Source organism: Aulonocara sp. 'chitande type north' Nkhata Bay, linkage group LG23, assembly GCF_057382095.1.
Source record: "Aulonocara sp. 'chitande type north' Nkhata Bay isolate Kocher_YH1m ecotype deep benthic linkage group LG23, A_spYH_male_GT1.1, whole genome shotgun sequence".
NCBI classification, from domain to species: Eukaryota; Metazoa; Chordata; class Actinopteri; order Cichliformes; family Cichlidae; genus Aulonocara; species Aulonocara sp. 'chitande type north' Nkhata Bay.
In genome coordinates this window covers 24,971,548-24,989,908 of record NC_141365.1, presented here as the reverse complement: position 1 = coordinate 24,989,908, position 18,361 = coordinate 24,971,548, and the positions used below count along the sequence as shown (strand labels likewise).

At 40.3% G+C, this 18,361-nt stretch overlaps 1 protein-coding gene across 9 annotated transcripts in view; it reads right to left on the bottom strand.

Annotated features, from left to right (window-relative positions):
• Positions 1-18,361, bottom strand: part of LOC147301875 (nck-associated protein 5-like) — a 188,662-nt gene that overhangs the window by 46,529 nt on the left and 123,772 nt on the right. For all 9 annotated transcript variants that reach the window (XM_086282914.1, XM_086282912.1, XM_086282913.1 and 6 more), the window contains 3 exons: positions 13,494-13,584; positions 7,627-7,806; positions 1,857-1,925 (listed from right to left, as the gene is read on the bottom strand). In XM_086282914.1, the coding sequence (XP_086139040.1) occupies positions 1,857-1,925; positions 7,627-7,806; positions 13,494-13,584 (340 nt within the window). The remainder of the gene's footprint in view (positions 1-1,856; positions 1,926-7,626; positions 7,807-13,493; positions 13,585-18,361) is intronic.

Genomic DNA, 18,361 nt, shown 5'->3' with positions numbered 1-18,361 from the left:
TAACTTTCGATCTTCTTCCTCACCCCCTCTCATTTTTATTTCCCCTTATGCTCTCACCAGTCTTTCCCACCCTGCGGCAGATCTGCTCAGTCTGCTGAGCTTGTCGGTTTGAGGACAAATTGGGCGACTTGTCCCTGCTGGACATGCTTTCCTTTAGCAGCGCTCCCTCCATCCCGGAGTGATTCAGCAAGCAGGCACAGCCCAGAGCCGGGGCTGCTTCATTTCCCTCATGTAGCTCCCTAAACAGTGCTTAACAAGCTCTCGCAAAATAACCAGAGGGCACAGAAGTGATATTGTTATGTAAACTATTTCTGCACAAACACCGGTTCATGTCAGGATGAAGCTACATACAAGCTGACATTTCAGACTTGCATCACAAGCACTTAACTGCACGTTACAGTTACAAAAAGAAAGAAAAATAAGTAGTTAAGGAGCAAAAGAGACTGCAGTACCTCAAATAGCCACTTGAAGCTGGCACCAAGTATGAGTCAATCCCCACAGATTTTCATATTAAAATGACCAACTTTACAGCAGAAATAAACATGTTTAAAGGCTAATGCAAGAAGCATTTTGGGCTCTATAAATAATTTCAGCTTCCATGAGAACTTTACAGAGGGATGGATACCAGCCGTATGCTATAACAGCTGTACGATAAGCTTAGCTTAAGCTAATTTGAGTGACTGTACTTGTAGTGTTAGTGCCTTTTACAGTTTAATGTGTGTATAATTGTACTTCAGTGCATCAGTCTCGAAGAGTGAAATTCTAGTAGTTTCTTTGTATTTCATTTTTAGCACTGATTACCGCATTTCTGTTGTGTATTATGCTATTCACACTAGCTAGCATTAGGTCCTGGTGAATTATAGCATGAAAAAACAAAACCAAAGAAAGAAAGAATGGGGTATTATCATAATGCTAAAATTATACATTGTTGCAAACTGGCCTTGTTTAAGGAAAAAGTAAGTGCCTACCTAGCTGCTAGCTGTCCACTAGGCTTAATTTCAGATACTTTGTGCTGCTGTCTTTGTGGTGTTGGTGCTTTTTGGAGTATTTTTTATGCAACTAGTTGTCAAATAATACGGCTTAATGTGTGGGTAACTGTATTGACAGCCTGTAAAGAAGTCTATGCTTCAGTTTTGATGAGTGAAATTCTAGTTGTGTCTTTGAATTTCAATTTTAGAAAATTGTTATCAGGTATCCCAACCTCCAATTTGAACCCATCTGTCACACCTACTGTCTGCCTATCCTCATGTCCTTCCTCCTCACTTCCTTCCTGTCTTTGCATCATATAGATATACTGTTGATGGCCTACCAGCTACTTGCGCTGTATACTGCAGCTGCTAATAGTATGGAAAATAAGTAGTATCCATGTAGTTGTGAAGTTTTAGATTCTTTATTTGACATATAGTGCAGACATAGACATAACAAAATTCCAAAGGCAACTGCTATTAACTATCATATCTTCTATTAATTTAGCCTGGATAGTATAGAGTTATGTAAATGTGTGTGTGTTGTTACTTAACAGTTTAAAAGTAAACAGAGGATGTGAAAAGACAAAAAATGTCAGATAAAAGAGTGTGCGTTAAGATTTAGTTGCATGAAAAATAAAATTGATTGTCATTATCAACAAATTCTCTCCAGCCTTCCTCGAGCTGTGGCTGGAGTAAATTGCCAAGCTGTAAGATAACCATAGCATGGCTCAGGACCTCATTAAAACCTTAATCTTCAGGTCCACAATACAATTTATTTTATTCTGTCAAAACAAATTCAGTTTCAAGGTAAGTAAAACATCTCACAAGCCACTCAACGTCCTTGAATGTTGCCTGGAATGAATAAAGATAAACAAGGTGTGCACTCACCTCGTCGAGACACCGCTCGTACTGCTCCCTTTGACTCTCATTCTCTAAGGCCAGGGTGGAGTTCTCCTCCTGCAAAGAACACACACTCCAGTTATGTTTGATGCAACAAAAAACAACAGAGACAGGAGCGGCAATCGAGCGTTGCTCCGGCTAAGACTGAGACTTCCCTCACAAAGGTCATATGTCAACTTTGAACCAGGACAGCCAATAAAAATTTACCAAGTGCAACTGAGAAAAAGGTCAAGGGGATGGAAGTTATGATGCTGAACTTTGGGGCGGCAGCTAGCCGTTTGGAGCCCGGACCTAATAAGAATATCTCCTCTGCTTGCCAAGCGATGAGGTGGCGTCCTATTGATCTTTGGGAGTTTCCAATTTGTCAGAGGCAGGCAGCATATTAGGAGCTGTCAGACTCTTTGGTTCTCTCGCCCTCTGCCCTTTACTAGAAACTACCAATCCCTTGATGAAAACATGGGAAACATGATTACAACCCAAAACAGTCCAACGATGCTGTCTTACGAAGAAACACTGACTAATTAAAGCCTCAAAGCCTGCAACGTGTGGTTATGAGTGCAAATCTAATGAATGGCCTGAGCAATTAAAGAGAGCTCGAGCATCTCATGTGTTAGTTTCTATTTTCAAGAGATGCATTTAGCTTGGGAAATCCCCCTGACAGTGTATTTATCACTGTTACACAACTTAATTTATGATTCAAATGTGCCAGCGAAGACTCATATTCCCATCATTAACTGCAGAAGGAGAAAAACAAATAAATCAGCTCCCATTTATTCACACCCAAAAAGAAATGAGCATGACTTTTCAAAATATGTGATGATTTAACCAGAGCCTCGCCTACACGGCAGCTCATTTTCTTTAACTCAAGCTTCAGTATGAGGCGCTATCTGACACGTCCGCACGCAGCCTAAAATCAGTTTTGCTATGTTGTTTTAGTGGCATGCAAGTCTGTAAGTGTTGGCGACTGGACGTGCTTGTGTCCTTCTTTCTTTGTGCTGTAGTTATAGAGATGAGCAACCTGGAAGTGCACCGCTCTCTTAGCAACAGGGCTGCACATGGAAACACATGCATGTGACATTTAGGTCTGTGAGGTAGCACGGTTTGGACGGATTATTTACATTCCTGCCCCTCAGAAGACACCAGAAATATTATATTAAATAATCATATAGCATTTAATTTCAAGGTTACTATGCCAAAATAGTAAAAACATTTCATTGTATTAAGTTATGTCGCTGTTAGAAGAATGAATGGCGGTGGCTCTGAGGTGTCTACACCAGGGAAAACACTTAAGCGGGAGCACATCCTTGGCAGGTGGCAGAAAATTAACTTTCTTTGTGTTGAGACTGGAATTTAATATTTTTCAGGGATGATGCTTTCTGAGACCAAGAATCAAGGTAAAAGGATTAGTCTGTCATTGAAAATAGTACAACTCAGCACAACAGGCACTAAAAATTTGACAATAAACCTTCTCAGTCAAACCGTGTAATCCCGCTATCATATTCTGCCATAGTTCAGTGTATTATTATAACACCACAACAACCCTGCAGTCATAATGTCAGTGTAAATAACAATTCTTGTAACTAACTTTAAAATCTATTCATGACTTGGGGCAGAGCAGACGCCTAAATAATATAATCTCTAAAAACCTTCGATTATTTAATAATGCTCATGTTATGTGAAAAAAATCTATTTTGGGCCATTTTAAAGCTGTTTGTTGTCATTAGAAATGAAACAGGATTCATCTGAAGTCACCACTGACAGTACAAAAGACCGATATAGCTACCATGACATCACCCACTGGTTTGAAATATTGTCACGGTTACCATCCCGCTGTTTTGAAACCAGCGAGGGGTGCATCTAACAGTGAAACATTTAATGTGCTTCTCATCCTTAGAATGACCATAATTTAGAAAATGCATTTAATTAATTTAAATAATTTATACAATCCAAAATGAATGACTGAGCTCATTAACTCATCTGGAAAGTGTGTACACAGGTAAGGGCTGAGGGGCGTTTTCCCACAGACATCTACAGCATTGGAAGTTTTTTTGCAACCAGAGCTGTCGCCCCCTAGTGATTATTTAAAAGAATGTAGGTTTAAGGCACTACTACGTTGGCTTCATTTTTCAAACTTGGAAGTTAAATCACCTTTAATGTTGCCCATAGAAGTCATGAAAGTCTATTTAACTTGCATCTGCAAGCCGCTTTGCAACCCCACTGAACCCCATTTTCTCCATTTAACGCTGAGTAAAGTCTGACATAACAAATGGCATGCCTATTATCATTGATGCCTGCTTTGTACTGGACCTGCTGTGGACCTTTAATGCTTCCAATCTACACTGTAGGGACAAAATTATTGGGTTCCACAGCTTAATCTTTTATTTTATACCTCTGTGGCAATGGGACTTAAAAAAACCCTTCATGTTAATGGTGTGGGTTTCTATGCTTGAGCAGCTCCTGGAAGTGTAGGTGGCCTAGCACTTTAGTTCATATAGTGCACGTAAATGTGAGGGTGGGAATGTTCCAGAAAAGAACTGCAAAATTCAAATTACTGTACATGGGATACTAATCTTCTTTTGACAGTAGTTTTTTCTCACTGTTTAGTGACTAATAATTTAAGGATTCGACTCTTCTTTATGCTCTATTTTTTGGGGCCCAACATTCTCTGAGAACATTTCTTTGGCTCTTTAGCTCTTTAGTCATTTTCTTCATCAACTAGTACTCTACTTTATCTCCCTGTCATTTGGTGCTTCCTAGTAATGAACTGGCATGGGTAAAATCAAAACAATTTACATAGCTGATAGGAATATATCTATGCTGTCAAATAATATTACAGCAATTACAAACCTATAGCTTATCCAGTTTATCCACCAATATGTGAAGTACAGACATCTTTAGACTCAACCTAATCCATATATAATGTATATACCCTGACACGTCTTACAACAGGCTCACACGCTTGCATTTTTGGGTCTTTGGTAAATATTTATCAGGTTGTGTTTGTCAGGTGTGGACTCCTGGGTAATTTTAGCTTTAATGCCCTTATCACCTAATCAGTAAAATGACCAGTGGCCATTTCTCCCAGAATGTGCTATGTGTATTCATTTAGGCCCCGGTTACAGACTGCAGCACGTGCCTGCCAAGTTAATGAAGAGAAACAGAAACAGGAGCCGGGCGGTGCTTACTTAGTGCCAGTGGAGTTTATGCACAATGAGGGGCAGTGATGTATTGCCTCTGTTTTTTTCCTGCTGCTTTAGCTGGGGGTGCATCCATCACCCACACAGCAGCAAGGAATAAAAACGGCAGATAACTTTTGATAAAGCTGTTTAAAATGTAGCGTCTCCGTAATGCGCTTCACCAGATGGATCGCAGGGACAGGTTGACCATACTTTTCGCCAGTCTCAGAAGATAACTCACCGCTGGAGGAGCAACAGGCAGGCAATTATCTGCCACTTTGCTGTAATTAGGGTCTGTTTTCTTTCAGGGATGAACAAACAAAAGGAAGAAAAGATCAAATACACTCTGAGGACTTTTTTTACTTTTTCACTTCTTTCTCCTTCATGTGTCTTTCTTGCTACCAAAGTGTCATCTTTATTTTTCTACACGCATTTGGATTGTTTTAATTGTTAGATGGCATCTGCTGAAATATTTGGATTGTTTTATTATCAGCCTGTGTACACAAAAATGTTTGTGAGCACTTGTTTTGAACCCATTAAATTGAGTAGTAGGTACTCTGTAGTATCTAGTAGGTAATTGCCACCTCATTAAATGCAAGCTGCTCCACCAAGTGAAACAGAAGCAAAGGGCAGAAAACAGCAACCAAATTCAGCAGAATGAAGCATGAATGGTGGTAGAAGCTTTATCCATTTAATCCAGAGCTCAAAACAATTTTTTTATACAAGCTTTCTAACAACTTGCCTTTTATTTTCAATTTTATTCACTCTATTTTTATTTAATATGTGCGCTGTTTGTTTATATCAGAGGTCAACAACCTTTACTATCAAAAGAGCAACTTTTTAGCAAGGTTTGGCTTAAACAAGCTGTATGGAGACACTGCTGTGTGTGGGGTTATAATGAAGTCAGCTAAATACATATTACACTATTAACATAAGTAATAGGTGCAATACTGTGTACTTGTTATATATAATAAGTTTTTATATTTGAAATAACTAAAAAAACCTACTGACATATAAAGGCCTACTTCAAGCCTGCTTTTGATTAATAAAACATGTAGCATTAGAGCATGACTGATATATATCTGCTGGGCTGATATTATCGACTGAACGTAGCTATTTTGGATTTGCTATTTATAAAGGCCAATAAATGAAAATTTAAAAAGTAAACCAGGGATAGAAAAAACACCCTTCAACCATGTTATGAATGTTGATGTTACATAGTTTGTCCACCAGAGGGCACTCCCTTTGCAGCCTCTCTTTAATGTGTTTGGAATGGCACAAACAATAACCAGATGATCCAAGCTGAGCATAAACGAGTAAATGACGAGCCGTGCCAATAAAACAAGATCATGTTTAAACTGTGTTATCATATTACCTTAATAATGATTAATCATTACGCATAACATATGTTTGGAAAATTAGTTTACTGTAATGTGTGTCTAAAAGAAATAAAATATCAGATTTTTAAAATCACCAAATCTCGATATCAGTTGTAAAAATGCTATATCGCTCGTGCTCTATGTAGCATAATAGCTTTAGTAAAAAGTAACATTTTCATTTCAATTATAACTGAAGTGCACAGATCAAGCACACCAGTAAGAAAACTATCTTTAAAAAAAAAGCAAAGCAACAAACCTCTTTGTTCATTTTTATAATTAAATTATTTTGTTACCGTCATTAGAAGAGTTGCTGGAATTGGATAAACGAGCCACATGTGGCTCTGGAGCTGGAAGTTTGAGACCCCTGGGTTAAGCTTAGGCACCAAAGTGTCTGGCTGGGGTTAGGAAATGGTCATGACATTTACTTCTACTTCTTCACTTCCTCCTAGATAATCTGTGTTGCTCTCTGTTTATCACTGATGCAGCGGAGGATAATAGCCTCCTGAGCCAGACTAGAAGGTAGAAGAGGGCAGCTCCTGGCCGTATGCATGTGACAAATAACAAAGGATGACATCCACTCACTGGGATGATAATATATGAAATGAGTGACATGACTCGGGGTAAGACCGAGTGCCACGCACCCTTCACCACACCAAAACCAAAAAGCCACGTGGAGCCACTTAGGAGTGTATCAGTGAAGACTAAAAGCCTAACTTAATTAAGCCTGAGCACTTTAATTACTGAAGAGATCTGAGCGGATATGTGTCCAGTGGCTTCAGCACAAAAAACAAACAGTGTAGATCGCTGTGGCTGAGCATCTGCTTTGGCTGCTTTGGCTCGTGGCGGAGTATAGCCCAAATCCCCAAGCGCAGAGGAAAACAAACCAAAGCTGGAGTACAGCCCGAGGCCCCGGCGGCGATTCTCACAGGATGACTTTGCTCTCCAAATGAAGGAGACCGGAGAATTTGATGAGCTGTCATGCTTTCAGACACAACCGAGCAAGGACTCTGACAACTGTCAGACGGGCTGGCCACAAAGGATAGCCAGGGGTGGCTAGGAGTATGGATACAAGAAGTATACAGAGGCACGAATAAAGAAAACTCAGAAGGAAAAGGAGGTAGGCAGAGAGAAAAAGAAAGCTGAAAAATTCAAAGCAGGAGAGACTTAAAGAGACAACAGAAATGCGTGGTGGCGAGTTAGTACCTCCAGGGCCTTGAGGCGCTCCAGCAGGAGCTTGGTTTTGTCTTTATCCTCTTCTGCTTGGCTGGCATCATGTTCAGGATTCAGCAGCAGCCTGGGGTCCAGCTCTGCTTGAGTCACCGGCAGGGAGCCCTTCTCTACTGGGCCGTCGTGCTGTTTCTGCACTTCCTCAGAGAGTTTATCCTGACGCACAGACAGCGAAAAGAGGTTAGAGGGGGGGGAAAAATAAGGAACAGAAAATCAAAGCATGAATTTGGCGAGCAAAAAGCAGAGCAGATGGGAGGAAAGAATTGAAAATAGAGGTATGACAAATGTTTCAGGGTAAAACGGTTAAGGAGGCGTGAAAGGCAGAACTCAGAGGGAAGGAGGGAGTGAATGAAGAAGAAAGGAAAAGGGGAGAGGATCAGATGGGCAGATGGGACAACAGGGAAGCAGCTTCAACAACAGAGCTCCAAAACATCCCATAATCCCTAATCATGTTTCTCTTGTTTTCTAAAGAGTGGCAGTGACCTTCAGGGGCTTTCTTTTCTGTATAATGGGGATCCTGTGCTCTCCCTCTTTGCCCTTACACAGTGTCTGTCTCACGCAGTCTCATTGCCAGCAATCTTTTCTCTTCTGGTGTTTCCTGGCATCTGTGATAATTAAACACTGGTTATAAGTAGCTAATAATGAGGTACTGTCTGGCTAGCGCCAAACTGCTAAAAACAAACTCTTGGTCACAGTTAGAACACTATTCATGCTTTTCAAGGGATCTTTGGAGCCTCACATTAGATGCTTACTGAAAACATCTATTCATCAATATTTGCTGGAAAAAGATCATCTGCTTCTTTGCTACAAGGGCTGAAAAACAAAACAAACAATTTATAGTAATGTCATTGAATTTTAAAGAAGAAAAAAAGCCCCAAAGTGGATTGTTCCAGCTTTTGTGTTTGTCTGAGAAAACAATTTGAAGACATCACCTTAGATGAAAACTCTGATGCACGCTTTGTTCTGCATTTTTTACTTTAAAAGCTGTAAAAGTATCTGACTCCACTTTTCAGTTGAAGTGAATTTTGCTTTGGCAGTAGTTTAGATATTAAAGTCATCGCTCTCTGGCATTTTTAAACCTAAAATAGTGGTTCCAGTGTTTGCAGCTGGTGACCTTTGCAAGCGCTCATCATAGGCTGAACATGTTAATAAAATTTGAGCACTGATGTTCTCTAAATATTGCCTTTCACCGTACCTTAATAAGTGTAAGAGACAAGAAGTAGCCAGTATAAGATAACTTCTGAAATAAGAAAAATTATATAAACCTGGGGGGAAAATAATAATTGTTTTTGATGAGATATACTCAGATTTGGTCTTTGGACTTTCAAGGAAAACCAAGTCAGTGCTTGCCCACAACCAGTGATTGCCCAGCTGGAGTTCTGGGCAAGTAAAGCTGCACTTCCTCTAACATCAACTTCCAGTTGGCCCTAAAAGTCAGTCGACAAATAATAGTGCTTGTTGAGCAGTAATACGAACTAAAACTGACTGACTGAGTTTTAATTAGTAAAATTCTAGTTTTACTAGAGAATCATGGGTATGGACAAAAACAGCCAAATAATGACAGAATCGAGAACAACCAGTGTTTCCAATATTTCACTTCACTGCCTGCAAATATTTCTCAAAAATGTGCTGTTGAATAGTTCCTGATATATAAACTGCAAATAAACAGCGTACTATCCTCCTCCAGCAACCTTCTCAGGTATGAGGGATCCAGTCTGGCCAATTAAGGGGTGACATTTACTTCCTTGGTGACTTTTCTGTCTTTGGCCTGTGGCGATAACATTTAGTGGACTGATGATTGACGATTTCTTTTAAATATAGTGGAATTCTTATTAGAGGTTTCACCATTTACAAAAATGCAAAACTGGGTATTTATCTGTTTGCATTGTTACTACATCACAGTAATTCAATTAACTGACACAGTTTGACACCTTCCAACTCCCAACAAGATAAACAGCACGTTAATCCTGTTAAGCTAGAAACTTTGATATACAGTGCTTGGTTCTGGAGATTTGTAAGCACTTTTGTTTGGGTCATTCAGGAGTCCAGTAAGGATCTCAGTCATAAGAGCTTGAATATACTGATGATTCTTGAGAAAAGAATTGTTATTTTCCTACAATAAGTCTTGCACTTGAATAAATGAATGAAGTAAAATACTTTGCTGTATCTGATATTCAAGAGTGGCTGATTTCTTTAAAATCAGCAGTGTCTCAGTGCTTGATCATTTAGGGCAATTTTCCCCCCAGTGGTCTTTGATTTCTTTCATTTGAACAGGTTTTCAAAGAGGCAAAGATTCACAGGATAAAATAAATATGTGAGGAAAAGCTGGATGGTAAAGACCCAAATTTGATGCACATTTTTCTTTTTTTTCCCTCACAAATTCATCATCTTGTGACCCTTCAGATTGATCCTAAAACCTCTTGAAGTGATCCCTAGTTGCAGTTCTTTATACTTACTAACTGCAGGCTTTTGGTAAAAAGATGTGTTGAATAAATGTTAATAACATGTTAGCTAGATGACAATGAAGGTATTATTGCATCCTAAGTCACAAGAGCAGAGTAAGAACTTGAGTGCGACATATCACTGTGCATGTGCCTTAAAATTTTCCTCCTCAGCAGATGAAGTCTGAAGACACCTGCGGTTAATGTGCTCGACAAAAGTGAGGTTAGCATCACAGATGAATAGCCGCAACTCTTTTTTTTTTTTTAATCTGAAAGCTGCACAGACCAAGCTGCTACTTTCTTCTAAAAGGAATTGGAAATAATGTCCTTCAGAATACACCCCCACCCCACCGCTTGATTAAATGTCGTCTAAACATGTATTAGGTTTTCAATCTTGTTCGATTCCATCAGACAATTGTGTTCAAGGCAATACTTTATAGTCAAGGTTTTAAGTCTGCTTTCGTTCGCCTGTGATGCCTGTGATTTGAGAGACTGCTCATCAGACGGCGTTAAAGGGCTCTGTAATAATCTCCGCAGAGAGAGTCTGGAGTGGGAGAGGGGAGGGAACTTTGTCCCTCACGTTGCCCTTTCAAGTTATTGAGTTTGCCTGCTGAATACACAGAATACAGCAGCGGCAGCAGGAGCACATCACTGCGTAGGAGCGGCTGGTGTTTAGTTATACAGCATATGGGAATAGCACAATAACCCTCCAAGTATATTCTCTATCCGCTGCTGATCACATAAGGAAATGTTTACAGTTTACATCAAGCAGCAGATCACTGAGTTTAGCTTGTTTTTAAATTTTTGACTTCTGTTGCTAAAAAAGATAAAGAAATCCAAGTCCTTCATATATCTGTTATCATTTTGTGATCGTTTCCATGAAGGTTTATGTGATGTATATCCATTTTAATTTGCTTTAATCTAGCTAGCAGTTCACTATGTAGAGAGCTGGCATGCTAACATACTAATGGTAATGTAGTACAATATAGGCTACCATAAAAAACATATCTTGTATATATAGTAGCCTTTCAGAATATACTAGCTAAGGTTTTGAGGGGGATATAGATTCCTGATCTTCCTGTTGGTCTGTCTTTAGGCTTTAAATAAAGAGCACAGAACTTTCACTTGGGAGAGTAGAGTTCAAATCTCACTTGAAGACAAAAATTAGCACTGACTGGTAGGAGGGGCAAAGAACAATTGAGAAGGGAGTCTCCCTGTTGTTTAATTGCAATGGGTTTTTCTAGATTTCCACCTTCTGCAGTTAAAAAACTTTGCAGTGTTAGCGTTCTTGTTGGTATTTTGACGGCAAAAGTTACCATGTTTGGAGTACAACGAGTTCTAAGCTATAAGCTAACACTAGCAAGTGTAGTTAGCAAGGTGCCATCTGATAACAGGTGCCTAAGTAAGAGACTAAAGCTTATTTTAGACTTCTGTGTTGAGCCAAGGCAAGTAGCCAATACCGTTGCCAGCATTTATACCTGTTCGTGCACTTTTGGCACCAAAAACCAATTTGGTGGCTGATTTTCTCTCTTCAAATTGATCCCTTATCTTACAGTCGCTTTTGAAAATGGCAGCAGAAGAAGTAGCTGAAAATGCATAAACAGGCCAATCAAAGGTGTTTTGAGCTACATCGAGGCAATGGAGGTGCATGTCAGGAAATGGCATAGGGCTTCTTCGGTGTTAATGGTTATGATGTATCTACGGTATAGATTTAATTACACTGTAATAAAATACTCTAACTTAATTCATAAGCCACAATCTTCTATACATCACAGCAGGTCATATTTTTCCTCAGATAATTCAATTGCCAACAACATTAGAGAGATCCAATTAAGTCCAATTAGTGGAAGTGGGTAGTAGCAGGAATCCATTAGTACAGTTGCTACCCCTAATTCCAGTATTTGATGGACAATTTATTGAAGTTGGCTCTTGAGTTTCTTCAAGTTTGTCTATTGTTTTCCTTTTAAGGCTTTAGATAAAGAGTACAGAAGTTTCACTTGGGAGAGTAAGGTTCAAATCGCACCTACAACCAAAGGTTAGCAAATGTTATTAAAAAATTAACCCCATTCAGAGTTTTTGTGAAGAAGGAAGCACAGAAGTCAGAAACACTCTTGTATTAAACTGTAAATGTGCTTTCTATAGCTGTAAAGTATTTTCTAACATGGGTGTCCAGGGTGAATTGAATCGCTTTTGGAGAACAGCCTCAAGTGGCCATTAGACGAACTGCAGATTTAGTACTTCATGCTCAGAACCCCAAATTTTTTAACACCACTGACTGAGTGTTTCTTCCCCTCACACTCCCTTTTTAAGGGTTTATTTTATATGCACAGACAACAGACAACGCTATCTGCATATTAACAAAGTGGATTCATTTGATATATATTTCATAAGACTGCACTGTCGAGTTGCATTTTTGTGATGAAGCTTTTGCGCCTCAGGACAACTTTCAGACATGAGTCTATTATTATGGCTGCTAAACCCATGTTTCACATGTACTCAGTGGAATACATAAGCAATAGAGCCACTGACAGTGAACTTTACGATCCTTGTTCTTTATTCGGGACACTTTGATTCGCACTCATCAGTCAAGGATGATTTTTTTCTGCATCTATTCCTGTCTTGTGATATACACATGTAGTCATTAATAAAGACACTCTTTTTATTGCATACTTCATGAACTAGTGGCTGCCCTTTTCTTCTCCTCCCTCGAGGCATTTCACTCTCATTTCACCGGCTCGAAGTTAAAGACAATAATGTGGCTGCTGCTTTATGGACACTGTAGTTACCGTGTGCCCCTAGTGTGACATATAAGAAACAAACGACCAGTGAGGCTTAATAAATACTCTAAGAGTCTAAAGTATTTTCAAGACTACAAATGAATGCAGCACACATAGCTGGGGGCAAAAGAACATTTGTTTTCTATAGTTAGGCCTCTCAGATAATGACCCACTGATGATAGACCGAGCGAAGCATTTCTGCACTGCAACACTGTGTAAACATGTTCAGCTCCAAATTGTGAAGTGAGACCCCAAAGGTGACCCAAGCTTCAAAAATACACGGTATTACTTATTCTTTCTGCATTTCTGCTCAATCCCAGCAGCTATTTCTCTTACATAACAGGGCCGGGAATGAATTCTTTCACCTTGACTCAGTCTGGCTTTAGTCAATACCCAGGCTCTCAGCTAAATAAGAAAAAACAAACAGTGGAAGACAAAGACGCATGTCTCTACTAAATGATCACTGCATGTCAGTAAATAAATTCTGAAAATAACAAATTTCATTTGTCCTTTCATTATTTCTGTACTTTTTCCTAAGATTGAAGCAGCTTTAAGAATAACCTCTCTCTGGACCATCACTGGCATCACAGTCTCACTGTAATGAGATTTTTAAATGAGAGTTTACCTTGTAGACCTTCATGATGTCCACCGTGTCCACAGCAGTCTGCTCCAGGACACCCTGATTCTGCAGCAGTGACCGCACTGTCTCTTCCATCCTGCGCACACGAAACACACATCGTCAGAAAAAAAGATGCATTAGTGGGAAATGATGATGATGTGGAGACCTAAAAGTCAGAGGCTATAATGTCCTTAAAACTAATATTAAGTTCTTTATTTTATTTTATTTTATTTCATACAACAACATTGCTAAATATCAGCCCAGCAAAGGAGGAAGTATGCTAATGTTATACATTGCCACTGTGTGCGTACGGAGGAGCTCAGGGTGCATGTAGGGTCAACAAAACATGTAGGAGTGAAGAAGTGTAGTTTTAAAACAGTTTATTTTCCTGTTAGCTCTAAATACGTTTTTTTTACACATGAAATTAGGACCGAGTGTTGTCAAAACTGTTGGTAAAAGCATCTGATTGGTAACATCTTCATTTTTCATCATGATAATGATCCCAAACAATAAATAATATTAATAATAAATAGGTAAAGCTGGACTTTTTCATGTGTCGATACGTCTTCTGGCCCTGCACCTGCCCCATTTTTAGATGGGGTAGTGCATGTACTGTATTTTTCTGTCTTACTGTAAAGCAAACCCTCATCTTTCCTGAGAAATCTAATAAAACCTCCACCACCACCCTCAGATTTGAGGCATGTACTGGCAGATGTGTTTTTCTGCAGGATGGTGCATATTTTAATTTAATTTCGAGGACTTCTTGTTCTCATGCACGCTCACCCAAGCAAAAACAAAGATAGATAAAGGCTAATAACGGTGCCTTTCAGGGTTTTAGGTTCCACTACTCCAAAAAAGATAGTAACTCAGAGCCAAGGTCCAAATGACCTCAACAGTATATAAAACATCCCAACCCATGTGATACCAGCAGCCTCAAAATGATGAGCAGAGTCAAATGTTCGGCTAAAAACATCTGACGTGGAATCTGTTTTCAAGCTAAAGGCTTGCTGTTTGAAACGGATCATTGCGTTCTTCTTCCTTTGTTTTAATACTCTCCATAAGAAAGCCCACACAAACACACACACAAATGGCTCAGAAGTGAAAATAGAAAGGGGAATGGGACTGAATCAAAGCCAGAGACACAAGATGGATGAGTCGCAATTTTTCTGGACTGAATCCCAACTTCTGCTCCGTTCGCTATGCGAGGAACATGTCGTCCAAAATGACCAGACTGAGTGCAAAAAACTGCAGTCGCAGTGTTTACTGACTTATTGTGTGAGATTTTCTAGGCGTGTGTCAGCGCACAGCTGTATTCACGTCTGCTGATGACTTGAATTAAGCGCAATCACGGCAGCACAAACCAAGCGAGCGACCCTGACCTTCAAGGCCCCCGTCTGCTCAGAAACAATCTTTTGCTTCTATTTTGTGCTGCGAACGCTGCAAGCTGCATGCAGAACAGGTACCAAAGAGTGAAAACACCTCTACCTATTTCCATCTGAATAGCAGCCACATGCCCTCTCAATCCCCAGCGCTGTACGGTGACCTTTCACCTCACAGGCGTTCACTTTGTGATTCTGTGAAAAAGAAAAGAAAACCTACCCCAGCACCAGATAAGCTGTGAAAGATAATCTCGGGCCCAGCTGGGATCATGTAAATGGAAGTGATAAGATGAAACTGACATTCAGGAGCACCAGAGGATCCAGAGTAACAGGCAGTCTTTGTAAAAAAAAAAAAAAATTTTAAAAAAGTCTCGACAAAAGAAAAAACGTTGACACTGTCAGCTGGGAATCATCTGGATTCATGACACCATCTTCTTCTTCAACTTTTGATTGGTTTGATTTGCGGTGAAGTTAAACAAGGAAGGACCCACACGGAAGGAGCTGAGATGTAAATTTGAACGTTCAGAGCGACATTCAACCCAGTCTGCCGCATGCTATTTGCATTAGCAAGGACTATCACCTCCTTTTTTCTCTAGCCTCAAAGTCGGGACTCATGTGCCTGTCAGTGTGACAGAAGGCCTTGTATTACTTACTGAGGCAGTGCAAAAGTGCATGAATCATTCAAAAAGTTTAACCAACCAGAGTTTCAATCAATTTCTGGATGTCCTTTACACATTTACAGGCAATGTTATCAAAGTTTTGACTTATTTGTACAAGAATGTCAAACATTCATAAACTGTATGTGGGGGCTACGAGGACACTGTTACACAGTTTTAAAAAATACTTGTGTAATTCAAAGAAATTCTTCAAGGTTTCAGGATTCTCACGTACAGTGTTGTGAGGAACCTTCCTTTCTGATTTATTCGTTTTTTATATATTTGTCACACTTACATGTGTCAAGATAACCTGAGTAAATTCAAAATGCAGTTTTAAAATGATGATTTCATTTATTAGGGGATCAATTTTATCCAAACCTACCTGTCGCTGTGTGAAAAAATGAACTGCCTCCTAAACCTAATTACTGGTTCTGCCACCCTTGGCAGCAAGAACTGCAATCAAGAGTTTGTGTAAACTGGAAATCAGTGCTTCACATCACTGTGGAAGAATTACATCCACTCTTCTTTGCAGAATTGTTTTAATTCAGACACATTGGAGGGTTTTCCAGCATGAAGGGCCTGTTTAAGGACAATGCAAAGCATCTCAATCCAATTTAAGTCCAGACTTTGACTCAACCACTCCAAAACCTTCTTCTTTTTTTTTGAGTCATTCTGAGGTGGACTCGCTGCTGTGTTTCTGATCATTGTCCTGCTGCGAAACCCAAGTGCTCTTGAGCTTCAGAGCATAAACTGATGGTCAGACATCCTCCTTCAGAGCAGAATTCAAGGTTCCATCAGTTACAGCAAGTCGTCCTGAAGCAGCAAAGCAGCCCCATCACACTACCACCACCATGTTTGACTGTTGCTGTGATGATCTTTTTATGAAATGCTGTTAGTTTGATGTCAGATGTAACAGGACTTAAACCTTCCACAAAGTTCAGCTTTTGTCTCGTCAGTCCACAGAATATTTTCTTGGGATCATCCAGATGTTTTTGGTAAATGTGAGACGAACCATTGTGTTGTTTTTGGTCAGCAGTGGTTTTCTCCTTGGCCTCTCCCATGGACGCTATTCTTTCCCTTTCTTATTGTCTTTCTTATTTTAGCGTTATGGTAGGGAGCATTGCCATTTTCAAGGAAGCTGGTGCCACCGGGGAGTTGTGTGTTTGGTCTGAAACAGATTTTGGTGGACTAACAAAGTGCAAAGTAGAAACCATAAAAATACCAGGACCCAACGATAACCAATGCTCCTCATTTTGTCTGTCTTCATTTTTATAATGTCGTGACTGACCAGTGGTTTTATCCATTCATATTTTTGGAGCCAAAGGCAGAAGAGCACAACGATGTTCCTGGTGGCTTTTCAGTGATCAGCAGTGGCTGTCGGCTATGTGGTAGTGGGTGAAAATGAGCACATGGAGGCAGGGCAGAGGAGGAACACCATCTGTCCAGGCTGAGCCATAAAGCCGGCTGTAATCAGGCTGCTAGCTGCTGAACGAACAGTCAAAGCGGCAGTCAGGCAGAGCTGATGGCAGATTGCTCCAGTTTCTGCTTTAAATGCTGCCCTTAATCAGCACAACCTATAGAGAAAAGAGGGCGTAGACACGGATAGCTTCGGTGTCCGGAGACGCCGAAATGGGTCAAGGACGAACATGATCAGCATTGCAAGCGGTTGCCGTCCTTGGGGCTGAGGGGATTTGGGCAGATGACCACCAACAGATATAGCACCAGTGTCTGCCTCTGTGTATTAACATGCCACTGAGATATCTATCAGCCTGAGAGATAAATCCCTAGCAATTTTTCAAGAAGTCACAAAGGTCTTTTTTTTAAAACACCTAACTTTCAGTTTCACACTCAGTTTCTCAAGCTGTGACTCTTGATTCCAACCGAACGTGACGTGCATGAGCTGATTCTGAACAGCACTTCATTATTTTGTTGATCTCATCCACGACAATTCAGGAACGAATTGCCAACAATTTATGAGAATGCACTATAAAAATGTAGAGCAGTGTGTGGGGTAAATGTGTGTGTGTGTGTGTGTGTGTGTGTGTGTGTGTGTGTGTGTAGGGGGCTTTTAAACCTAAACTGCGATGACATTTCATTAAGCGACACAACAGATGGAGTCGAAATTATTCTAATACATGAAAAATGCACCAGATAAGCCGGCAAAGCGAAGCAGAAGAATTAAATGAATACATGAATGACATGGTTTGCCAAAAGTTTGGTTTTGTTGCACACAAGTCCACACCTGCATAACTCGCTGTGAACTGGCAAGGCCTCGGTGACCTTCACTTTACTAAAGTGGCAGGATGGTGAGAAACACTTTGATGCCTCAGGATGCCTGCCTGCTGCTCATATTGTGGCTGGAGAAGGAGGAGGAGGTGGAGGAGGGAGAAGGTCTGGTTTTGTGGCACACCTGAAAGAGAGCCTTTGTGTTTCTAAAGAGACCCGGTGCGCTCTGGAGGTGCCTCGTTTTCCATACCCCTTCCATTTCAGAGATCACTGAAGCCACAGATGTGTGTGTGTGTGTGTGTGTGTGTGTGTGTGTGTGTGTGTGTGTGTGTGTGTGTGTGTGTGTGTGTGCGAGCGACCGTGTGTGCGCGTGTGTGTGTGTGGCATCTCACTGGATAGACTTTGGTCCTTTTGAAGGCTCGGGCAGAAAGACTTTGAAGTTTTGCGGTGGTGCTGGGGGACTGGAGGTCCTCATTGTTGACAGAAAAAAAAATCTGGCTCCATCTGGACTAAAGATTTATTCTGCGTGGCGATAACTCTCCCGTTTTCTCCGTTTGCTACAGCTACAACCACATTTCCACAGATTTGCAAATCATTTAACGTCCATATGTGA